The following is a 26,879-nucleotide window of genomic DNA, read 5'->3' as shown; positions in this document are numbered from 1 at the left end:
CCTGCTGCCGGTATGGCTGGTTCCAGGCAGATTTGTAGCATGTGCTTTCGCAACTTTGTCATAGTTTCTTTAATTGTACATTGCATTTTCGTCTAAATAGAGTGCAATACGATGGCTAATAAATTAAATAAATACATGAATTATAAATAAATAAATTAATTAATTAATTATAAAAAATAAAAAAAAATTCATAGACTATTCAGCCTCATAACTGCGTTCACAACTGGTCTCTCTTAAGGCAAGTGTTTCAACCCCGGAGTACCCACTGTTGGAAACTGCATTTCCTTATGCTTCATGGTTCTTTATATGATCTCACCATGGCAAATATGCTTAAATTAGCTATATATTGTATACACCTCAAGCTTTTAATCTAAGAAAATGAAGAAACTTGTGTCATTATTGCATACTAGCACTGTTTTCCGTCCTCTCCTCCATGACCCGGTACCTGTGGTGGCGCCCCCATGCGAGCCCTGAGGAGCCTTCATTGGGAAATGCCATGACGAAATCTGGTTGCCGTCCGCCTCTGTCTCATTGGCAATGTGGTCCCCATTCCGGAGTTCTACACCACCACTCCTGCTCCAGTGTGGCAACGGCAGCAGTGATGGTTCCCAGCATCCTCAGTGAAGCTACGGGGCTTTGGACATGTACTTCTTCATCCGTTGGCATTGACATACTTTCCGTTCAAAAGCTATGAGCTTTGCAGTATAGGAGCACGGCTGCTACTGTCTACTGGCAAGTACCGGTGTCGCAGCCGCCAATGTTTCCTCTATAATCAGTTTCCTGCTGCTGCTACTGCTACTACTGCTTCTGCTGCTGCTGCTGCTGTTACTGCTGCCACTACTGCTGATGTTACTGCTGCTGCGTTGCTGTTGCTGATGCTACTGCTCCTGCTGTTTATTGCTGCTGCTGCTGCTGCACTACTACTGAACGAGGATTCATTACACTAATATGAGTAGTATATTTCCCTCTAATAAATGGTTTAAATCTCTGTGCTGGGGGGAAATACGAACAAGCTGCTGGTACACATAGCCTAATGATATTTGATGATTAGTTTGAATGGCCTTGGACTTACGAGGTAGCTGAGCCACTGACTGACATGCTTGTCACAATCGACAACCTGAGCCGACCAGAGGAGGATGGGTTTCCCCCTTGAGCCTGGTTCCTTCTGAGGTTTCTTCCTATCTGCCACAGGGAGATTTTCCTTGCCACTGTCGCCTTAGGCTTGCTCCTGTGGGGGTTCAGGTCAGGGTTGTCCGTAAAATGCATTGTGACAACTGCCATAAAATACACTATACAAATACATTTGATTGATAGAAGCCAAGGCCATACACGTAGGCATAGCCTTTAACATTACAAATAGTAAAAAAAAAAAAAAAAAAACCCCTTGGTACACATAGCCACTGACCCACAACGTTAGAACGGCCTCGAGCTGACCGGATGAAGGGCCCTTCCGGTAGCCGAATGGCGTTTCATAGTCATCACTTCAGCCAGAGACTAACTACTAACAACATGTCGGCATGGTTGTTTTGGGGGTTTTTGCTGCTGCCCCCTCCCGGTCTTGTCCATGCATGCTTGTATGGATGGCAATGAGTGAGGATTCATTTACACTGATGCAGGTAGTAGCATATTTCCCCCGGTTTAGTTTAAATCTCGGCGCTCGAGGGGAAATACCGACAAGCTGTCGGTACACATAGCCTAATATTACATCTCACATAGTATGTTCCCCTGGTTTATTAATTAATAATTCATCTAACTATTGGCCTCAGGGGAACGTCCAACATGCTGTTGGTACACATAACCACTGATCCATGTAAAAAATAGACGGCCTCAAGCCGAAGGGTTTGACTGAACGAAGGGCTTCCTCCAGGTGGTCGTACACATAGTCATCACGTCATCGTTGAACACGTGCTTCACATCACTGCTCTTACTGCTGCTGCGCTATGGCTCCTACGCTGCTGCGTTACTGCCACCGTGCACCTGCTGCTGCTGCTGCTACTACTGGCTCCTCCGGTAGGCCTATGCAACGAGTGAGGATTCATTTACACTGACGTAGTCGGTAGTATATTTCCCCCGGTTAGTTCAAATCTCGGCGCTCGAGGGGAAATACCGACAAGCTGTCGGTACACATAGCCTAATGTCATACCACACATAGTATGTTCCTCTGGTTTATTAATTAATAATACATCTTAAAGTATTGGCCTCAGGGGAACGTCCAACATGCTGTTGGTACACATAACCACTGATCCACGTAAAAAATAGACGGCCTCAAGCCGAAAGGCTCGGCTGGAAGAAGGGCTCCCTCCAGGTGGTCGTACACATAGTCATCACATCAGCTGGAGACACTTATTAATAGCATATCGGCATATGGTTGTTTTGGGGTTTGGCTGCTGGCCTCCCGGCCTTATCCACGCGGGCTGCGTGGTTGGCGGGAGAGCTCCAGAACAGAGCCATACCGCCAAACATAACTGTATTGCCTTTATTGTCAATAAAGTTCTACTTTGATGACAGTGGTCCTGACAGAAATGTAATAGCTTAAATCTACTCTGCATGTACAGTCATTTCAATGCATTTAATAAAGCTTAGACTCACAGATACATTTCTAGTAAAGACAGGGGGCACTCACGGCACAACCAGATTCATTTTTACCATCTGACTTTCCTTTCCCCCAGGATCTGTAAAGGAAGCAAAGACTGAGACACAGATGCTCTATTTCTCTGCTGTTTCCTAGGGAGATACAGTGACTCCTTCTCATTCTCTGTCTATTGTCATCTATGAGAGAGTTCAGACAGCGGAAATATATCTTGTTGGAAGATAATTCTGGATTAACTGTATTCATTAAATCAACCTCATCGTACAAACAGAACAATATTAAAGATAAAAAGTGTAAAGTACACATATGCACTATCATAACCAGAAACATACCCAGTGACACATTTCACTGCAGTAACACAAACCTTAGACTGGCTACCATCAGAGCAACATTCATATTTCTGATCTGCCAAGATGTTGTTTAAAATTATACATGATTGTGTCTGTCTATATTTTTATGTCCTGTGCTGTTTCTGTAAGAATTCTTACCCTTTCTGCAGAGGGGTTCCATTCACCTAGAGCCAGTTACCCTTAGCTGCTGAGTAACTCAGTCCAATCCAGGTAAAGTTTTTTATTTGTTCGTTGATGAAACACTGAAAACAAACACAGAATGACCCTCACTGCTTACTCTGTAGATGTAGACACTGAAAGACAAACAGTCCACACTGACACTTTCTGGATCTGTGAGATACTGAGCTACAGCATGAGCCACACCCAACTGATTAATGCGATCCACCCATAATGGTAATATTGAACATGTTAGGTTGTAAGAACCAACACAAGATGAGATATAATTACATAATTACATTTACAGTGGCTTCTTATGAATGCATGTTGTCAGTTTTATCTCCACCCAATCATTCACAATTATTTTACAGAGCCTTACCTTTTCCGCTTTACTCTCTATAATCACCAGGTCAGCTCCCCATTTAATGCACTCACTGTGACTGTCTTTCCAGTTCTTCATCTCATTAGAGAAGTAGTAACACTTCGAAGAAAACAGTGCCCAGCCCTGTAGACAGCAGTTACATACACTGCCTGTACAGAATGAACAAGCAGCAGACTTTGAGAATGATCTTTTCATATGTAGCAGTGCAAAAGTAAATGCTTTTCTGCAGATGGACAACAGAGTAGCACCACTCACTGTGAACTGGAGGGACAGCACTGCTACAAAAAGAGGAGTTTCTTAATCACTTCATTGTACTTACTCTGTAGCTGGACTTTCTCTGTATTCATGGTGCTGTAGTTGCTTCTGAGCAGATTTGTATCTAATACACAAGGGGAAATGCATTCCTTAGGAAAAATAAGTATCGATTAAGGAGTTTTACAGAATTTCACCTCAGTATGATACAGACTACTGTGCTAATTTGTAGAAACAGAAGCTTAAGCCCATAGGTTGACCACATCATTTGTTAAGTTTGTGAACTGTGAATGAATAAATTTAGGCAAACTAGGAAAAAAGATTTTTAAGAATTTTTAATTTGTGTTGTTAAGTCAATGTATTAATTTACACAGTTTTAGAGAATTATGAACAATCTTTTTGTTTATTTGGGCTTTATAAGAATATTTCAGTATACATTTAACAATGTGAATGAAAAAATATATATATATACAGATGGGTGACAAATTATATACATTATGTAAGATTTTTTTCTATATAATTCTTTTTCTAGGCAAATTTCAAAGTAAAGACTACAATGTTGAATGGATTTTGGAAAAAAATAATGACGAACAATGATCAAGGCATCAACATCACATATTAGCTCTTATGTAGTAACTAATTTATTACTTAAAACATTTATTTTTCTTAAAATAGAATCTACATCAATAGCTGGGTGAAAGCAGAGGGGATTGCCCAAAAGCCCAGAAGTTAATCCCGCCATATGATATTCATTTGTAAAATGACAGAACAGATCTGTTTTTTACTTTAAAATGACATTTTACCAGGATCACAGTAAAGAGACACAGACAGTTACTCACAGAGGACACAGAGGACTACTGTGGCAGCCAATAAGAGAGCACACAGCAGCCCCAGACTCACTGTAGCCCGTCTGTAGGGAAGTGAGCTTTGCCCACTGTGCTCTGTGGTCAAGAAAACAGACAAGTTAAGCAGAATGTCTAATTTCTTTGATGTTTTATATTGTTGTTCTTGTCGCTAGTCTTTTTTATTTCAAACCAAACATACTGCAATAAACTAAAGTTTTACAACAGGAAATAAAAATCCACTACTGCAAACACTTTCACCTACACAACTACCAAATATTCACTAAATAAAAATACAGGAGGCCCTCTCTCCTAAATGAATATAAGAGTGTCGGCCTACTCTATTTCTATCATAATTTATGTAATGACATTAGGTCAAAAAACTATCAACTCTTCAGAAGAAAAGCAAGTGTGCAGGACTAGATCCAATTTTCCTGAGAGAACGTCTTTTAAGGCGTTTGCGACAGACCTGCTGAACCACAGTGGCACACAGTGTTGGAGGCGGTAGGGTTGATGGTTTTGACCTCAGAATAGGTTACGTCTTCATCCTGAGTTGCTGAGAGAGGACGGGGGTACATTTGTAACTTCAATTAATTTGGTTCGTTTTTATATGCATGCAGGCACAAATATGTGGGGAGAAAGATCAAAAAAGTGCTCAAGTTGAAAACACTCAAAATCTTTCAACATTTATGGGGTGTTTATGCTGATCTGCAGAAAGAAAGGCAGATGATAGTGTGTATGGAAGGGGAAATAATGCAGGCACAATGTCCTCTGTCCATTCGGGAGAGAGCAGACAAGCACATGCAGTCAGCTACCCCTTATTTTCATTGTAGCCCAAGAGCATTTCTATGCCATGCTTTTTCTGCACTGGAAGACTGTGAAGCTGGCACAAACAGATTGCAAGTTCCTAACTGACCAGGGGTGTCACTATTGAGCAATGACAGGGGGCACCTGTCCACAGAAACCCTCCCTCAATCCGGGGGTGGCCGATTACTCATTCCCCATGGAACACACAAGCACAGTCAGAACATTATCCAGATTGTGGGGCCCATCACTGCACTCAAAATGCCTGAGAGATTCAAACTTGTTGATGGACAGAGTCTCTTCCTCTTTTGTGTACAGATACATGATCAGGACACACATTTAAATAATGAAATTAAAATAATATTTCAAAAGTGGTGTGTCTTCAATAAACCCAAGAATGTTTTGTAAATTCAAAAACATTTTTATTTTGGTTTCAGTAAAGCCATTTTTCAGGGCATTTTATGATTCACTACAAATGCCACTAAGCAGTGACCTTCCTGAAGTGCACAGTGCTTGTACCTGGTATTTTCTATTGCTCTAGTTTCACCCACAAACTGCTCATAAGTGTAATACGAAATTAACTTGTGATGAATGCTTAAAAAGGGCCAATCACAATGATACATTTCTGGCTCCTGGTTGGATAATGCCTGCTTTATAGGTGGAGCCCATTATTGGAGGGCTGTAGTGTAGGTATAGCTCCTGATTGGAGGGCTGTAGTGTAGGTATAGCTCCTGATTGGAGGGCTGTAGTGTAGGTATAGCTCCTGATTGGAGGGCTGTAGTGTAGGTATGGCCCCTGATTGGAGGGCTGTAGTGTAGGTATGGCCCCTAATTGGAGGGCTGTAGTGTAGGCATGGCCCCTGATTGGAGGGCTGTAGTGTAGTTATGGCCCCTGATTGGAGAGCTGTAGTGTAGGCATGGCCCCTGATTGGAGGGCTATAGTGTTTATATAATGGTCTGGGAGCTGGACTATAAACCCACATGCAGAGGATTTGAGTCCTGATTGCGGTGCTGGCGTTGTACTCTTCAGGAAAAGTTAAATTAAATTGCTTTAATCAAACTAGCCAGCTGCATAAATGGATTGTATGTAAAAAAAAAAATGCAACCTGCAAGCTGCATTGGATAAGAGTGTCTGCTAAATGTCAAAATGTACGTGCAAACGCTGGGAAGCTGTCACAGTTCCTGCTGGGCCTTGACAAAGGGCGGCAGCTCCTCAGCCATAGATTCATTTTATTTTGTGTAAATTAGTACCTACTGTTGTACCAGTGGTTTTTTGGTTTGAGCATGTGTTGTTTCATTTTCACAGTTTGTTTCATCTGTTAGTGTTAGGGTTTAAGTTCCTGGATTCTTGACTCTAGTCAATTTGGTCATGTCGAAATCAACGTACTTGTCTACTATTGAGTATACCAGTCATACAAATTTGGATACGGCCTCAGTCTTTGAGATTGCCTTCTTGTGTTCCAGTGTTCCCCTAGCCCTGTGTTTCTAGTCCTCGTTCTCCTGCTTATGTATTTGCTCATTTGTTATTTAATATTTTTTTTATATAAAAGCCCTGTGATTTTAGCTTGAAAACCTCTCGAGTGTTTTCTCTGCAACTCGGTACTGTGCACCAGCTTGATAAGATGGAAATGCATTCAACGTTTCTGTGCCAGTCCTCATTTTGTCCCCATTTAATGCTACACCTCTCAAATAAGTTATGTTTAAATATTTTTTAAAAATATTTTTTACAAACTTTATTATATTAATGGGTAAGAATAAAACGTATTGCAGAGCAAGTGCTATGATTTAAATTGGTGGGGATTACAAAATCCAGGTTTCATCCACTAAATTGCTTGAAGTTTACGGTTTATGAAAACTTGTTCTGGAAAGATCACATCCAGTTTATCAGTAATAAAGTAATGTAATCCAGTGGTATCATCAGAAAACAGAGTGGTGTAGTTCATCAAACTTGCCTCCACATATGTACTACAGCTTAATTTACCCATTTCTCATTTACTGCAACATTATCTGGGCAAGTACGTATGCTGCCAATCTACATAAATTCACTTCACTCAAAAGAAATTTGCACGGCTAGCCATCTTTTCTGATTACTCGCCACCATCTGCCCCTCTGTTTAAGAAACTCGACATCTTTTTGATTTAAAACATTAACATACTTCAACCATGCACATTCATCTACAAATACATTTAGCTTTCAAATTTGCTGCCCAAATCATTCAATGGATTCTTTGAGATTAATTCCCAAATTCACTCACACTCACTCACATATGCATGATTGTCTTTTTTGTTTTTGTTTTGTTTTTTTTATTGTATATCGTATAATTTGACTTTCTCAGTGAGGTCATTTTATAAGCCCAGTTGGGATTCAGACCTCTCTACCACACATCATTTTGTTTAATATTGTATTCATTGTTCTTTTTTGTTTATGCAAATACATAAAACCCAACAATATTAATTGTGTTATCTCAAATCTAATGTGCTGGACTGCTAAGCCAAAACAACAAAAATTGTGTCACTGTCCAAATAATTTATATTAAACAAAAGATTGAGAAGGAGAATGAAGGAGAGAAAGATTGAAACTTATTGATAGAACATAAAACATTAACAATAGCATTAAATAATCCAGAATTTACATTCAGAAAACAGAGTAACTCACCTGCAGTCCCCTGCCTACAGTTCTTCTTGAACTTCATAGATGAATATAATACCTCACTCATTGCGGCTATTGAAACACCTTAACCATTGAGAGAGAAGAAGGAGAAGAGAGGCAGAACTAGCAGGAGAATGCAGAAATTCAGATATTTGGTTAATATTTTGTCATTTAACATGCAGATATCTGCTCCCTCTCCCTCTCTCTGTCCGTCTGTCTCTGCTTCAGTCTCTCTTTTTGCTATCTTTCTTTCTATATACAGGAAGTACATATAACAATTTCTATAAATAGCTCATACAATAGCTCAATAGCTCATTTTGCTACAGTAGGAAAATATTACAAAGGCGGGATAAATAACCATATACGTATCTGGATTTCATGCCAGCATCTCATAATTATTTGAATGGCTCAATTATTTGTATTTATGTTTGGTTACTGAGCTACTGGATGATGAAGACTGTTATTGTGTCTTTTTATGTCACTATATGAAGCTTTTTTATCATGGTCTAATCCAATGGTTCCCAACCTCGGTGCTGGGGCACCTGTGCATGCTGGTTTTCACTCAATCGTAGTTGCAATCCCAGAATTGTAACAAGCTGTAAATTTTCTTTTATTAGATGCATTTCATGTTTAGACTGAATATTTACCCTCTTAAGACATATTTTGTCAGAAATAGTTATTCCTGTCATGTAGAATAAACATCTCATGTTCACATTGTGCTTATTATAGCAATTAATTACATAAAAATACACTCTCAGAAATAAAGGTACACAAGGGTACAAATTCTGTACAAGTACAAAACTGTACCTCTAAAGGTACTAGTGACAAGCAATTTTACCTTTCTAGGTACTGAATGGTACCTTTTATCTGGTAAAGGTACAGTTCTGTACCTTCAATGGGTACTGCTTGTCACTGTGGCAGTACCTAGAAAGGTACAATCTCATTGGCCACCCCTATGGCCACCCCAGATCTGATAGGTAGTTGGTCAAGTTCATCAACACAATAAGGTGGGACAAACGCTGGTCAATCAATGATGACAGCTGATCTGCTGATATAAGACCAGTTTGCCATTTCCAACTAGGGCTACTACAGTAATGATAGGACTGAGGCCGTGAGAGCTGATCTCTGGTCAGTGGACTTTTGACCATCAGTCAGAAAAAAAGCAGGTCTCGAAATCGGAAGTACTTGAGCACGCCACCGGCTGCATCCACGTGCTGGTCGTCAGACTCAGGACTCAGGACTCCGGGTCACAGTGAGGACAAATGGACAAAAGCTGACATCTATCGATTGTGAGAGGTATGGTCATTTAATGTTTAGTTATGTCGACTTTCCCTCTGAATGTGTGAAAACTTTATCTAGCACTTAGCAGCAGCTAAATGTAGGCGAACTACACAGTACTAGCTTGCTAGCCTGACTGCAAACCAAACAGCAGTTAGCATTTTGTTTTGCTATCGTTATCTAGATACTGCCATGAAATATGAAATGCTGTGTTTTCTGAATTGAAGACTGAGATGGGGTAAATAAGTAAGGAATAAACCACAACGGGCTGTCCTGTTATTGGAAAATAATGTACGACGGGGTTGGTGATGGGGCCGAGGCGAAGCCAAGGTTAGAACGCTAGCTAATAATAATTACGATATAATAATTCAAAATGGAATCTTATGTTTAGCCTCCTGGCTCAGGTTGTGCGTTGGAAGCACAATCAATTTACAGAACTGCAAAAAGCACAGCATATTTACTAGCTATCAACATCATAATTAAGGTTAGTTAGCCAGCTGCAGTAACGTACATTTATTCATTGCTGTCAGAAGCACTGTTTTGTTTACCAGACAGATTTTCTGCAACCACATAATCATATTATCACATTCACAATAATTAGCGAATATCTGCGTATTTTATTTATTTTGTAATGCTTTTCATGCAATTTAAAATACATTTGTACTTCGTTATTTGAGTGCTACCAATCTATTTTTCTTGGGTACCTTGGATTTGAAGCAGATCCGATCCGCGTCCGGTACTGGACTGCTTCAATCAATCAAATTTTATTTGTATAGCGTATTTTACAGCAGTTGTCACAATACGCTTTACAGACAACCCTGGCCTAAACCCCCACAGGTGCAAGCCTAAGGCAACAGTGGCAAGGAAAACCTCCCTGTGGCAGATGGGAAGAAACCTTGGGAGGAACCAGGCTCTAGGGGGAGACCCAACCTCCTCTGGTCAGCTCAGGGTGCCGACTGTTGACCAACATGTCAGTCAGTTTTATAGAGTTTATGATGTGGCTCAGATGATGGGTGGGGCCAGGTGGCAGTGATGGGGAGCAGCAGGTGGCGACAGATGTGGGCAGGGTGGAGGCAATGACGAAAGAGGGGCTGGACCACAGAGGTGGGGGAGACCAGACGACTCTCAAAGCACTCTCGAAGGTTGGGGCAAGAGCCCTGCCGGCAGCGTGGGGTAGAGGGTAGAAATGGCAATTAGGGAATTTGCAAGACAGTGGGTAAAGTGGCAGTAGTATGTATTGGGGGAACCTCGCCAGGAGTAATGTATGGCTGCATAGCTACTAGGACAGGGATGGAGAGCCTATGCAGTCATAGGGGTGGACAACCATACCCACCTATAAAGAGCCAGCCCATGTAAAGTCGGGTCACAGCTGATTGACAGGTGACAGTAAGGAAAGGATTGCCACCCACAAAGTTCTATGACTACAGGTTTCTCCCACCCTGTCTCCAGACTATAACTGATTATAAGCCTGAGCATAAAGGTGCGTTTTTAATCTAGATTTAAATATTGAGACTGAGTCTGACTCCTTTATAAATTTTGGAAGCTGGTTCCACAGTAGTGGGGTTCTGTAGGAGAAAGCCCTACCACCTTTTAGGTTTTTGGAAATTCTTGGGACTACCAAGTAGCCTGCGTCTTGGGATTGGAGTGACCTTGTGGGGTTATAAGGTAGGAGCAGATTAGTTATGTACACAGGTGCACGTCCATGCAGAGCTTTAAAAGTCAGGAGTAAAACCTTGAAATCTATCCTATGCTTAATGGGTAGCCAGTGTAGCGACCCTAGCACTGGTGTAATGTGCTCATACTTCTTTGTTCTGGTCAGGATACGAGCAGCTGCATTCTGCACAAGCTGGAGACTCTTTAACGGGTTATTAGGGCAGCCAGGTAGCAGGGCATTACAGTAATCTAATCTAGACGTAACAAACGCATGGATCAATTTTTCAGCATCCCCGACTGACAGGAAATGTCTAATTTTAGCTATGTTGCATAGCTAAAAGAAGGCAATTCTGGATATGTTTTTTGTATGTGTGTCAAAAGATAGATCAGGATCAATGGTGACACCAAGGTCTTTAACAACAATATTAGGTTCAGCCAAACAACCATCACAGTTTAAGGTGAGAGTAAGAGTAGTAAGGTGAGTAATATTTTGGGACCTAAAACCAACATTTCGGCCTTATCTGAATTTAGGAGCAGAAAATTTGAAAGCATCCAAACCTTGATATCTACAATACAGACCTCTAACCGTGAAAGTGGCAGTGCTTCGCCAGGTTTCATTGAAATATAAATCTGTGTATCATCTGCATAACAGTGGAACTCTACGCCATGTGCCTCGATAATATTGACAAGTGGTAGCATATATAGCGAGAAGAGTACTGGTCCTAGTACTGATCCTTGTGGAATACTGTATTTCATTATTGAGGAGCTGGACACTTCTTCTTTTAATTCAAACCTGCACCCATGTTAAAGTGGCAGTGCTTTGCCAGGTTTCATTGAAATATAAATCTGTGTGTCATCTGCATAACAGTGGAACTCTATGCCATGTGCCTGGATAATATTGACAAGTGGTAGCATATATAGCGAGAAGAGTATTGGTCCTAGTACTGATCCTTGAGGAATACCGTATTTCATTATTGAGGAGCTGGACACTTCTTCTTTTAATTCAAACCTGCACCCATGTTAAAGTGGCAGTGCTTTGCCAGGTTTCATTGAAATATAAATCTGTGTGTCATCTGCATAACAGTGGAACTCTATGCCATGTGCCTGGATAATATTGACAAGTGGTAGCATATATAGCGAGAAGAGTATTGGTCCTAGTACTGATCCTTGAGGAATACCGTATTTCATTATTGAGGAGCTGGACACTTCTTCTTTTAATTCAAACCTGCACCCATGTTAAAGTGGCAGTGCTTTGCCAGGTTTCATTGAAATATAAATCTGTGTGTCATCTGCATAACAGTGGAACTCTATGCCATGTGCCTGGATAATATTGACAAGTGGTAGCATATATAGCGAGAAGAGTATTGGTCCTAGTACTGATCCTTGAGGAATACCGTATTTCATTATTGAGGAGCTGGACTCTTCCTCTTTTAATTCAAATCCGCACTCATGTTAATGAATGAGTCTAATCACACAGCCCGCGGATTGCGTGTTTGGCCGCGGACGTGAAGCTTTCTTTTCGGCCTCGGCTCTATTTTTTCAACCTTGCGCAAAGCGGATAAACTGTTTGAATAGATTGGCCAATTGGAGAGCAGTTTAGAATGGTTTTATAGGACAGAGATTGGACAATACATATTTGACATCACGTTCGCCAATTTGGATCTGTGAACAGGTACCTAAGAAAAATAGATCGGTAGCACTCAAATAACGAAGTACAAACGTATTTTAAATTACATGAAAAGCATTACAAAATAAATCTCTTTCTATGGCTCTGCACCTAGGTAGTTCCAGTGCACTAGCCAGTCTGCTAGCTAGCTAGCCGTAAAGGAAGTTGTTTGCACAGCAGGCAGCGAGTTAGCACAGCACTCAGTGACATGAAATGTAACATACTCCATGCCAACTGACGTAGGTAACTAGACTGCATAGCTGAATCTAACTACATAATTCACCAAACCAAATACAATGCCTTTTTTTTTTAGTCTCTAAACTGTAAAGCCACGGTTGTTAATGAAATGCTACTAAAGCAAATTCATGTGATGATAGCACAGTCGTTTAGGAGAATGTTGCATGTTACGGATTATTATTCTTATTATTAATTTCTAGTGACCCATTACTTAATCTGGGTTACATGTAGCTTGGGACACTTGTACTTTATACCTATAGTGTAAGCTTCTTTGTTACTTTACCTGCAGGAATAAGAAAAAACAATGTTGGTTTCACTGAATATTATTTGACCTATTCCACCACTGCCTGAATTCCAAATAATGTAGAGTTATGTGTTGTAGGTGCCTAAAATAGCCCCTTATTTTCTAGTTAGACGCATTTTTATGTTCATATAATAATGATTTCTGTGCCACCCCAAAATGACCACTGGTCCCATCCTGGCCACCCCATTGAAAATTACCTGACTCCACCACTGGAGAGTGTATGTCATTTTTTTAAACTGATCAGATTAAAGACTGAAGTGAATCAATAGGCTCCTACAGTAATTATGTCATTGAACACAAGCATTTAAAGTTACAATCTCAAAGATCGCAATTTCATTCTCTTTGGCGGTACCAATGGCGAGAAGCAGTAATTGCATGTGTGTTTTTGGACCTCACTTCCCAGAGATCCAACCAGATCCTACCAGTGTCGCCTGTGTGACGTCAGTCAGTTGGCACATGGGCCACGCCAACTATAACACTTTCTATTTACTGAATAAAAAATGGTTGTTATAAAAGTGACGTTATGTACATACTCATTCATTGTCTAACATTAGGCTAACTTAAGCTGTCTTTACACTGCCGAGCCAGGTTAAAATGTAGTAGCAGACCTGGGGTAGAATTAGTGATGATCAATTTCCACAAACGTTCTTTATCTACCTTTTGCCCGGTATGAACATCTTTATACTGCAGAGAAGAATCCGCGGGATTCACTGTGGCTCGTGCAATTATGTATCTCGTGCACTGCACAATAAACATTGTCTTTCTCGTGAATGATTGTTGTGTGATATTTTTGAAACAACTGCCTTGCAAAATGTTACCCCTGCTGTTTCTGGTTTTGCTAGCTAAACTGTTCGAGAATAAAGCTGAGCTGGGTGTTAAATCAGCAATCTAAACAAGAAGAATAAAACAACAACAAAGGAGATTTCATCAAAAAAGGGGATCAAGGCTGGAGGAACATATGAGGAAGCATAATAAAATAATAACAATGCTAATCCATTCTGCCGCATTTTTTAATTTAGTTTTCTCCAGCTTGACATCTTTACACAGAAATCAGACCCAGCTCTGCTCCACCTATACCCCAGGGTTAATGCTCTGTGTATAGATGGCTTTATTCCGACCATTATAATATATTGATGAACTTGATGACAATGTAAATTACAGTAACGCTAAGGCCAGTTCAGATCAATGATTCGCAACGAGACGAAATGGTTTTAGAATGTTGCAGAGAAAACTTCAGCGGTGTGAACTGGTTAGTTGCAGAGCGTCTGAAGCCGTTGCCTGGGGTCTCAAAAGACCCACCTTTTTACTCTGAAACATTTTCAGTATGAAACAGCTAGTCTGCCTGTGGCCTAGTGGGTAAGGTTACAGTCTTGGAAACACAGGGTCGTAGGTTCAAGCCCAGCTAGGAATGCATTTCTTTAACCTGCTTTTACCCTCACTAATAATTGTCTGCTACTTCTCAATTATTGCTTTTGCACCATATCTACCAGCCGTTCCCCGAACGTATACACTGTATTATGACGTACCGTCTGCACGTTCAATTGTTAACCAGCTACAGTATTGCAAAGCCATATGGATTCAACGGGAACTTCTGTGCTTACTCGCCTGTGTTCTTCTTTAAAACCACGGACAGGTTTGCTAATGATATTTCATGCATTGCATAGCTATGTCATGGTGCTGCCCTAACAAAGTGACAGACTGGTAAACCTCTGGTTGAACGATTGAATCCCGCCTCGTCCTCATCCGCCTCGTCCTCTTTTACACTAACGTTCTCTCACGCTTATATTTGCTTTACCAAAACTCACTCATGGCCACCAATATGCTTTTCATGACGGCAAATGTATTCCTTTTATTAAAAAGTTACACCAGTTCACAGATGTGCCATTTCTACTAACTATATTTCTTCACTTGGCTACTGTACAAAACCTTCTTATCAGCAAACGCCACGTTTCTACATTCATGTTACCTCGCCCTGTTCTCTATCTAGCCACATACAAACAATTACTACGTATGTACGTTCTGCAACTCCCCATTAAAACATTACATTTAAAAACATGATTCACTCATAATTATAACTACTAGTACTGAACATGGAAAAAACACAGCAGTGCAATAGATTTCACACGTTATTTAACCCTCCACTTTAACAGCTGGCGCTTTATAGCGACTGTTATACCGTTCGATAAGGAATATAAGCTCGCTCATGGTCACTCCATTTACTTCGCACTATACTCCGTGATCATGTCAACCTTCACCTACATGCCCATTCTGCTAAAAACATATTGTTTCAACTACGCAATTTCATAATTTCATCCTAATTTCTCTCACACTGTTGTTATTTTCTCATATGCAAAGCCAGCTGGGACATATGCGTCTGCTCCTATTCTCCACTATCATGTTTTCCGGTTCTAGTTTAGCAAAACAGCGAAGAGGATTCCTACCTGCAGATAAGCCTATCAAAATGCCTTATAAACCTTACAAACACTAAAAGTGCATCTCCACGAAATAACAGACAACGGAGCAGGACAGAAGGCTACACAAGTTGCGACCTAGGGAGTTATAATTCTACGGGCTTGCTGATTCTTTTGTCAGTCAAGGCTCGTTGGATGGACATACAATCCGTGAGTACATACACTGGCCATATTTCATATGCGTTTCTGATACGTTTTACACTTATACACCACCGCACCCTTTGTCACAGCCACTGTTTTACATATATAGCAAACCGAAACTGCTAAACAGTACATGCTCATCAGACTATACAAATTCACACAAGGATAGCCATAATCCACAACCGTTTCTTACAGGGTCACTTCGCATTTCTCACTCTCATAATAAAACGCTTTGCAAAAAGAAATGATATCTCATAAAAAACACGTTTTCAACGTACAAAAATGCCAAGTTACTCAAAAGTATCGATATCAAAATGACGCCAAGTTACGGTACTACAAACAATATCTTGCCTCACCGAAATGATTGAATAGGTGTGTATATGTCCAATTTGTATTGGTATGTATGTATTTCGCTGCCCAGCCTTTCTGTTGCGTGAATGATAGTATGTTTTTTGGTATAAGTGTGTGTTCGTAAATGTGAATGTAACATGCTGCGAGGGAAATGTCCCCATGGGGATAAAGAAGTTCTCTATGTATGTATGTACAATATGCATGCCTATTCAATCAATCTTGACTGTGAGAGAGCCATCCACACATATGTTTGGCCTGTCCATGTAGTGCATGCTTATACACACGGGGCCAAGTGACTTGAAAGAATTGAGGAAATATTGGGTAGCATTGCTTTGAAATACATCTTATGTCATTTCGGTGAGGCAAGATAGCCTATATTGTTTGTAGTACCGTAACTTGGCGTCATTTTGATATCAATACTTTTGAGTAACTTGGCATTTTTGTACGTTGAAAACGTGTTTTTTATGAGATAATGAATTTACTTTATACAGAACACTCAAATCTGTTCTCAAGTGGAGGTTAATAACAAGTGATGCAGTGTGCCAGGGAACACCACAAACGCATGAAGTCGTTCTCTAAGGCCAAATGGCACGGCAGTCTATTTGTTTGCTGATTTTTTTTTTTTCTTTTCTTTGCATCACCAACAACATGCAAGTATGAGCCATATGAGCCAGTGGCGAAGCTGCGCAGAGTTTTGTGGCACTCTAAGGGTGAAGTCTCTTGGCATGGGCCACATACAGGTTGAGAAGCCTGCACAGATACATGATTCTCTTTGCAGAGAATTGATATCATTCAATTATGAAATAATTTTCATAATTTGTGTTTGAGTACTAAGGTGAAGTGTGGAGTGGGTTGTCAAGACAAGGGGATTGGTGATATCTGTACATAAGAGGACCTACCATAATTCCAGACACAACTGAGTAGAAAGAGCCACAAAAATAAGAAAAAAGCTAGATTCAAGAGACATGGCACTTCCACACAGCACTGGGCAGGGCAGCAGGGTTAACACAAGCTTAAGAAATGTAATAAAAGAGCAGACAATCACCCAATCTATGTCAAAAGCGCTGATGACAAAACCCATCTATTGAGAGGGTCTGCTCATAGGAGATTATTAGTCATGATGACGATCAGCTGTTTAATAGGTGACTTAGTTGATGCGCCAGTCTTAACGACTACTTGTATTTTTATTTATTTTTATTTTTCCATAGATTGCGTTGTTGCTGTTCTCGTTGTTAGTGTTAATCAGTTTAACCACCAGGGTCCAGGTTGAACTATGCGGTTGTTCCCTGTACTTGGACCGGTACTTCTCTCTAGGGGTTTCGTCATACTTGTTCCTGGTTATGGTTATACACTTTGTTGTACGTCGCTCTGGATAAGAGCGTCTGCCAAATGCCTGTAATGTAATGTAATGTAATGATTCAGCGTGAATGGCTTCAAGTAGCTCAGAGATGATTATTGAAGCTGTGCTCCTGGGGCTTAGCCAGCCAAGTCAGGCAGATGAGCAATTCTATTTGTATATTGTGGTAAACAGCCACACTTTTGTGGGGGAATCATTCTCATGAATTAGGCTATTCTAATTCAGATACCCGCATGTTCATTGGTCAAATGCAGAAAGCCTGGGTGTTTTGGCACAAGTTTCAGAAGGGTCATTTGATGTCACGGAAATGGCACGCCCAAGCGTTTGAAACAGATGTGACAGACCAGTCAGATTGTGTTAGATTGTGAACAGATATAAGCAGTACACTTGTTTTCCACAAGTTGTACAAAAAAAGTGTGAACTATGTTTTGTTCACACTTTCTTCTGGTCTGTTTGTATACTGTAATAATGTGGCAGACAGATGGAGCAATCACACAGTTTCTACGTGACACTTAAAGCTATACATGCAAAAGTAAAGGTGAACCTTTTCAGCACAGTCAAGCACAATATTTATTTTCACAGTGTGCATTATGCTCACATGAAATTCCTGGCTTATTTCCTAGCATTTTTCAGTAGCTGTGTTTAATCTATTGCTCTGATAGCAATGAGTTTATAAGTCTCTCATCCTCCATTAGCATAGCTGTTACTGAGCACACGGTCTATTTTTTACATTGCAACGTTATCACTAAGCAGATGTTCTTATTAAGACTTAAAACAACTACTGATGTGTAGCAGAGCATCAGTCTCACAGATAACCCAGTGGTACGAATAGCAGTGTGTGTCCATCCATGCATTCTCACCAGGCACAGTAACTGCACAGTCTGCATCTTGGTACTGTGTCCGACTGTCAAACCAGAAATGATCATCTGGCTGTCCACTTCTCCAGAATCTGTAAGAGAAGCAGAGAGACTTGGATCAAATCCAGATCATGCCAGTGCCAACTGTGGCCCTTAGCTCCAAAGGGTGACACAATGGGCAACTCTGCAAAGCCCTATGGAGCTACCAATCTGGGAGGGTTCAATCACGTAGGGGTCTGTGTTTCATTGCTTTTTAGCAGCCCACTGATTCACTGGATGCATGTGGACTGCATGCCCAAGCTGCATATAAAAGGTCTTCCTCCAGTTGCACTACGTGAGCTAAGTAGCACTGTGGTCTACAGTGTGAGAAGCAGGCTGGTGATGCCACATGTCTCAGAGGAGAATTGTGTGTCTACACTCTGCTTAATCAGCAGAAGGGACTGTGTATGAATATAGCTGTTAATTGGACATTCCAAATTAGGAAGATTGGCCATGTTCAACATTTGGTGCCTTAACTTTGATCCCTTCGCGGAAGCCCCTTGGTGGTCAAGACGCTGACGTTTTGAGATTGCTCAACTCAAAGCTGTAGGTGAACTATGTGTTTACATGAGGTCCGATGGTATAAAGATTAAAGTTTGTAAAGACGGTTTGTTGTTATTTCTGTGGGAAGCCCTGAAAAGCACCTAACAGTGTAGTATACATGCGGTGTACACCCCGCCAACAATTCAACTGGCAGATAACATCGTCCATTCCAGCATTATTATTCAGATTATTATTCTCATAGTTCCAGGGGAAAAGCCAAGGCTGTCAACAGCATTCAAAATATTTTAAAAATAGTTTGATAGAGGATATAATTCATCTACAGAATTTAGACCATTGTACACCTGATACAAATAGCATCTTTCTATGGCAAAACTGTGAGCGAATATTTAGCTTATAGGGATCAGTCAAAATATTCAAATAGTCACTCCCATGTGCACAATAGTTAGTGTTGCGCAGAAATTTTATTTGTATTTATCTGGCATGAATGAATGTTGAAAGTGTAATAAATCTAGATGGTATGTGCTCAGTGAGTATAATTCTCATGCTGCCACCTGGCGGCCTTTTAACACCATTATTTAAACTTAGAACTTGCATGTTAATAGAGCGTCAATCTGAATAATGAAATATAGGCTACTACAAGCAATTTAGCTGTATTTTTGATACTTTAATTGTACTTTGATATATGTTGTCTGTCTCCAAATTGTGATTACGCTGAGTGTGCATTACAAGCTATAATAATCTAACTTTTAGCTTTTCTTGAAGTGCTCCAACACCTGGAGGTCTCATACGAATATTAGATTTTAACAGGCACAACCAATTGATTATTTTATCTTGTCATTCACATCACTAATCATTGCAGGAGTCAAATGTCACAATCTCAGCACTGTAGGATGTTCCGTTTCATACAGGTTGGTGCTTTGTTTTTGCTGTAAGTGCTATTGCTGCCCCTTCAGTCAAACGCAAATGTACATTTTCATTTCTTAATGGGAAATATAAGTTAGCAGTAACAACCTCGCTTAATTTTTTTAGGAAAGAATAAAGTGATGCGATAATGTAGTTGATTGAATAAAACATTGAGACTTATGACATGAAGTATAAGTGAACAAAGACTATGTATAGTTTTCATCTTCATATTTCAGTGTATTTCATTTACACAGAATGATTTGCCAGTGTATCATATTATAAACGCACAGATATTTTATTTCATACTCACAGAGGACACACATGACTAATGTGGCAGCCAATAAAAGAGCACACAGCAGCCCCAGACACACTGCAGCCAGTCTGTAGGGAAGTGAGCTTTGTCCACTTTTCTCTTTGGCCAGAAGCATTAGCAAAACAAAACAATTAAACTGTCATTATTACTGGCTGAACAAGCCACAACGACAGAAATGTCACACAGAAGTGTTCATTTGAAGAAGTGCAGTGTTCTTATACATGCAGCTGGCCAGCAGGTATCTGTTGTAATATCTGCCCCCTTGTGTTTTAATTTGAGCACTGGATTACTGCTTATGAACCCTATGTTCCTCGTTGTAAAATGATACACAAGCTCTATGTATTGACAGGACTGTTCTTCTCTTCTCAAGCGCCTCCCTGTGGTGGAGGGGGCCTGAGGCTTGCAGCTGAGCAGCTTCCTGTCTAGTGCAGTGGTGCACAAACATGTGCTGGGTTTCATTACAATCCCAACCCTGACACTAACCCTGTGCTGGGTTTCATTACAACCCTAACCCTGACACTAACCCTGTGCTGGGTTTCATTACAACCCCAACCCTGACACTAACCCTGTGCTGGGTTTCATTACAACCCCAACCCTGACACTAACCCTGTGCTGGGTTTCATTACAACCCCAACCCTGACACTAACCCTGTGCTGGGTTTCATTACAACCCCAACCCTGACACTAACCCTGAGCTGGGTTTCATTATAACCCCAAACCTGACACTAACCCTGAGCTGGGTTTCATTACAACCCAACCCAACACTAACCCTGTGCTGGGTTTCATTACAACCCAACCCTGACACTAACCCTGAGCTGGGCTTCATTACAGCCCAACCCTGACACTAACCCTGAGCTGGGTTTCATTACAACCCTAACCCTGACACTAATCCTGAGCTGGGTTTCATTACAACCCAACCCTAACTCTGAGCTGGGTTTCATTACAACCCCAACCCTGACACTAACCCTGAGCTGGGTTTCATTACAACCCCAAACCTGACACTAACCCTGAGCTGGGTTTCATTACAACCCCAACCCTGACACTAACCCTGAGCTGGGTTTCATTACAACCCCAAACCTGACACTAACCCTGAGCTGGGTTTCATTACAACCTCAACCCTGACACTAACCCTGAGCTGGGTTTCATTACAACCCCAAACCTGACACTAACTCTGAGCTGGGTTTCATTACAACCCAACCCTAACTCTGAGCTGGGTTTCATTACAACCCAACCCCAGCCCCAGCCTGGCCCTGTTCTGGGTCTGCAAATCAGACTGGTGACAAGCTTTTTTCTCAGTTGGACTTGTGTAATGTCTATTAAGCAATGATTACTCATTTTTATATTATTTTAATGTCTTCATGACAGTTATACGTGCTATGAAGAATAAATGTCCCATATTCACATTCCAGGGCTTTTAATGAGGTAGATCATCTCGTGATTTCATTGTCATTAATGTGATGCACTGGCACAATAGATGGGTAAAATCACTGTGGCCTCAACTGTTGAAAGTGTACAGATCACTGAAACATGGTCATGTGAGGAAAATGGAGATTTCAAAAGACAAAGAAAGTGGAAATCAGGCAAATCTACAATTTATTGAACAGGTTTATTTGATTCATTTATTTAAACTAAAAGAGGAAAAAGATTAAGATATGCAGTGCTTACTATTTATAATAGCCTTACTACATACTACAGCATACAAAAATGCATATTTTTCGTAACTCATTAGGCTACTATAGCAGGACAAGACTTATAAATTTTTCCCATGATTATATGCATTATCAAATAAATGATGAGATTAGAAAGTGGCTCCACTGCTTTTAAACATATTTAACCGCAGTGCATCATACTAGTCAACCTCTGTCACGGTAACTGAGAGTAACAGTGCATTTTAAGCTTCACAATAAAACGTTTCTGTGTATTGATTTTTTTTTTTTTAAATGAATCATCACAAAAATGTTTATGGAAGCAGAATGCCAATCTCAAGCAGGCGTCTGGTCAAAAAAAGCTATATGTATTGGTCTATGCATTCTCAGCAGACACAGTAATTACACAGTCTGCATATAGGTGCTATATGATTCACGCAGTGGTCACCCGGCTTTCCCCTCCACCCGAACCTGTAAGATAAGCACAGAGGCTGAAAGAGACACAGAAACAGCTCTACTTCTCGCTTTCTGCCTACAAGTGAGTGTTGTCTCCAGTGTCTTCTGTGTCCCTGTTACAGCACTGCATGACTGCAGATTTTAATTAAGGAATCAGTGCATCCAGTCAGTAATTATACTGGATTGCATGGTGTTTAGACCCCTCCCACCATACTGACTACTGGACAGTCAAAGGTTAATATGTGTAATAGATGTACAGGAAAGAGGGAAAAACTAAGTGCAGAGACGGATACATGTTGTAGAGATTCATATACAATGGTGGTTGATGTGGTTTCTTGCCAAGTGTTCTGTTTGCTTCATCCTCTCCATATTCTCCTGTGAATGTGTATTTATCCACTGTAATGTGTCCGTTAGATTTCCCACCCCTCTGGCGGGGAGCTACAGTACATTAACCCAGAGTCGGGTCTCCTCTGGTTCTGAGTTACCCAGATCACTCCAGTGTGTTAGGGATTTCGGGGGGTTTGACCCAGGCACAGAGTAAAAAAACACGGGAGACTCCAAAAGGAAAATTCAAACAAAGACTTTACTAAATTACAAACAGGGAACAAACAAAAGGCCTCGGGGGGCAAAACCATAAACACAAAAAGATTCTTAAGAACTGAAAAACCCAGAACAGAACACAGGCAGGGCGGAACACAGGCAGGACAGAATACGGGCAGGACAGAATACACACAAGCAGGAACGCAGGCAGAAACACAAACAGAAACACACAAGCAGGACCAACGTGGGCAGATACATACAGTCAGAAACGAACACAAGGAACCAGCACCCGAGTCAAGGGGACAAAGAACTTAAATAGACAAGACACAGGTGAACTCAATACATAATTAAACGAGAGGGAAGGGATAACAAGAGGCAGAAAAAATAGAAACAAAAAGACAGAACCATGACACAGTGTCTCCCTTGCTGAGAGCTGAGAGAAACACAGCCCACACCAACACACTCTGGATCATGAGCCATACCCCACTGATAAATGGGCTTCAGTCAAGTGAACAAGATCCTTCATAAGGGTCAAACGGCATGAGAAAAGCAACATGCCCTTATCTACAACCACAGCATTTCCTGTTCAGTTAGGGTTTGCAGTTCTCAGCCTGCAGTTCTTCTCACCAGGTTGAGTTTCATTTAAAGACTGCAGTAAACATGTCAACGTGTCTCACCGCAGACTCAAAAGGGTGAGCAAGGGAAAACGCATGAACACTTGTGGAGTTACATTTTACTGCTTTTCAGAATCAATACACAGTACGTTTAGTTGTTTTTTATTGGTATTTCTATTTTTTCAATGCAATTTAAAAATTTGCTGCTCCAGATGAGTGATGTGGAAAAGTACATTCAGGTAAGGGCTGAGAAAGATGGAGAGGCTTTGGACAAGGTGATTATGATGTAGTCACATGCTGTTTAAGACAACCAGTATCAAAATAGATGTGTTACAGAACATTATGAAATGAACCAAACAAGGTGAGAGCCAATGTCGAGAAGGCCCAGGAGAGACATAAGGAGGCCTACCAAAGGAGGACTAAGAAGGAGACCAAGTGCTTCAAGATCTCTCCAGGCATCGAGGTCCTGACGATGGATGGCAGGAAGTGTGGAAGGCCTGCACGCACAATGGATCCTGATTGGCCAACCAAATATAGGTGAATATTTACTGGTAGACAAAATTGAAGGAAAATGAACCGTACATAGCTGCAACACGTTTAATGATGATGTAATAGTTTTTGCCTGGAATTTTCTCTTAGACACATTGGAATATCCTTGTCATAATTTTACCCACAAAATCTCTTTGTTGTTATGTGTTTTCATAGGGTTACTGAGGTTGAGGACAACAACCTGGTGCAGCTGGAGACCATGGATGGAAAGCCACTGAAAACAAAAACATCTTATGCTTAAGTGAAACCCCTGCATATGAGTATGACAACTGCATGCTGTTTAATATGTCAACAAAAGTCTTTTTTTTTTTTTTTTAAACACAGTGTCCAGGTTTATTAAATCATTTTGAATTGTCCATTTAAGATCACAAGCAGGCCAACCCACCGAGGAGGCTGTACCCCCTCCAGCCGAGTCAGTGCATTCAGATGACCTGTAATTGCACTACTTTGAGTTGGAGGAGGACCCGCTTCAGGTACAATGTCAAATTGCCCACCTAATTGTCTCTTCTTGTTCACCTCTTCTTTTTATCTACACATTCACCTATTTTCATCAATCCCAGGTGAATGGAAAAAACAATCCTCATATATTTCCCCTTATTACTTGTATATGCTTGTGATTTGCGTTGATGTTACACTTGATTGATTTATTATTGATCAATCTATTGATTGCATATCTATCTATCCATCCACCAGATGACATGCACTGTACTCCAGGAAAGTTGTGCATCCTCTCCAGCTGAGTCAGGACATTCAGATGACCCCAAAATACTGTGCTCTGGGTTGGAGGAGGGTGTACTGGAGGTAACTTTTCAATAACTGAAAATCCATAATCACTAACACACTGTCTCAGCTTTATGAGGTTAATATATTCTATCTCAGTAAGTAACTTTCAGGACAGTGATGTTGTCATCACTGGTGTCCAATGAGGGGAGGCCTGTGCGGCTTTGCTGAACAGACGGGTGGAGGACTTTTGGGCCGTGTTTCTCGGCCAGCACACACGGTTGGATGACAAGGTCATCGACCACGCCCAGGCTCTTACGAAGATGCTGCATCCATATATAGGAGGGCTCCATGCAACCACCCTCCCTGCCGTCCACCGTACCTACACCAGCTCAGGGGTTTGTGAAGATTCTTAATGTCTCAGCAAATCGCTGGATTACGGTAAGTAACGTCGGCTGTAAGGTAGGTACATTTAATGTTTTTGATTCTCTAGGGCAGCATAAGACAGAGGATTTCATTGCACAGGTTACATGCCTTCTTGCCTTTCCAGGGAAGAGTGTCCGGCTGCAGTGGCCTGATGTCCAACAGCAGGCGGGTGGCTCAGAGTGGCTCTCTGCAGAGGTGAGGATCCCTCCGTGCTCCAGTACCATCAGCCAGCTATGCAGACTCACATCTTTGCTTCTTTTCCGGCTGGAATTCTGATACCCTTCCCCAGTACTGCAAGGTGCCCCACAGCCAAGGCAGTCCACGCTATTGAGGTGGACATACACTGCCTCTGCAGACGGACCAACCAAATTGGAAAAGGATCCTCTGGTCTTCTGCAGGAGATATGGTAGGCCTTTTCCTGCCTCAACTTAAAAAACCCAGATGTATATATATACCCGTCATGCACTGTTATCTTTCATGCATGTTAATTTTCATAGTGTTGAGTTCTGTATTCATTTCAAATTAAAGTTGTATTAAATGCAAATGGTAAGTATTATGACATCTTTATAATGTTTACATGTAAATGTAGTTTATAATAAAAATGTCTGAATTTTATATAGTATAGTATCAGTAGTAGAAATGTAATTTGTAATGTGTGCGATATTTCAGTATTGCATATGTGTGATTTTATTATTTATTATTAAGAAAATATATTTAATTTTATGACAAATGTGTAAACACTTTATGTGTAGTTTTCAATTGGAATTTATTGGAATGAACTGGAAATAGACCCATTTGGTTCCTTACTGGCCCTTCGTACCTTCCTCTTAGCATTCACCAACAAACTAAATGCCCAAATCCAAAGTAAATTTATATTAGAATTTATAACCGTTATGTGCATAGTGGTAAGTATAAAGTGCTTTTGAATTTGGCATTGTTTCCTTATTAATATTGCGGTTCAAGTTGTTGGTGGTACAAGCAAGCCAAAAGTTACAGCATCATACTTGCAAAAGTGTCAGCTTGATCTCCATGAATGAATGAACTTTGGCAGTACCTGTGTTTGACTGCCCTGATTGTTCCTCTTTGATGCTCCTGAAAGTAGCTGTCTCTGATTCCCCTGGTAGACTCTGGAAGGAATTGTGTGCCTGCTTGATTGATTTAAGTTGCGAGAGAGAGTATGTGTATGTGTGTGAATGTGTGTGTACGTGTGCGTGTGTGTGCGCGCGAGCGTATACACACTATGTTTAATTTATTAAATGTGTAATTTACTGTACATTTAGTAAAATTGTAACAGCATTCAAGGGGACTCACTTCTCTCGGGTTGATTTGGACTGTTTCATGACATCAAGTGACATCATGAGTTATATCACAGTTAGCCTAGGATCCTACATAAGCAGGTTTTATGCACCCTTTATAATATTTAGCCATTAGCCAGGTGATATTGTTGGTTATGTCACATTTGGCATAATGTTGTAAAAGAAGATGTTTTGCCACCCTTTATGAAGCACAACATTTGCGTATGCATGAAGCCATTATGTCAAGTTTATGAAAGCATTATATATACTACTTTAAGCTTTTATTTTAACTTCCTTTAAAATGTGAAAGTCACCACTAAGGAAAGTTGTGCTGGTTGCCAATAAAATTAGGAAACTGTAGCTGAACTGCACCACTTCTCAGATTATCCTGTAAGATCTGCTCATGTTGAAGTGATGAGGAAATGGTTGAAACAAATGATTACAAAGAAGAAAAAGATGAAATTGAAGCAGAATATTTCAGCAGCAAACTAACATTCAGAATAACAAAAACTAATGACACAGTTTAATACACTTTG

The 26,879-nt window shown here is 40.7% G+C and overlaps 1 protein-coding gene and 2 long non-coding RNA genes across 3 annotated transcripts in view; 1 reads left to right on the top strand and 2 right to left on the bottom strand.

Moving 5' to 3' along the window:
- The window catches only part of LOC118221887 (CD209 antigen-like protein C), a 49,986-nt gene extending 41,498 nt beyond the window's left edge, over positions 1–8,488 (bottom strand). The window contains exons 1-2 of the mRNA XM_035407327.1: positions 8,031–8,488; positions 5,042–5,128 (exon numbers count right to left, since the gene is read on the bottom strand). Of these exons, the coding sequence (XP_035263218.1) occupies positions 5,042–5,128; positions 8,031–8,091 (148 nt within the window). The 5' untranslated portion in view covers positions 8,092–8,488. The remainder of the gene's footprint in view (positions 1–5,041; positions 5,129–8,030) is intronic.
- LOC118221897 lies at positions 2,517–3,870 on the bottom strand. Its single transcript, XR_004764206.1, has 4 exons — positions 3,798–3,870; positions 3,476–3,627; positions 3,079–3,182; positions 2,517–2,672 (listed from the first exon to the last, which is right to left on the bottom strand). It is a non-coding gene; the product is annotated as an uncharacterized LOC118221897 (long non-coding RNA).
- Positions 8,489–24,411: 15,923 nt separating the features above from the next.
- LOC118221896 lies at positions 24,412–25,379 on the top strand. Its single transcript, XR_004764205.1, has 2 exons — positions 24,412–24,462; positions 24,596–25,379. It is a non-coding gene; the product is annotated as an uncharacterized LOC118221896 (long non-coding RNA).
- Positions 25,380–26,879: the final 1,500 nt, after the last annotated feature.

The sequence above is a fragment of the Anguilla anguilla genome, chromosome 2 (genome assembly GCF_013347855.1).
Source record: "Anguilla anguilla isolate fAngAng1 chromosome 2, fAngAng1.pri, whole genome shotgun sequence".
Taxonomy (NCBI): Eukaryota; Metazoa; Chordata; class Actinopteri; order Anguilliformes; family Anguillidae; genus Anguilla; species Anguilla anguilla.
This window is presented reverse-complemented; position numbering and strand designations above follow the sequence as displayed.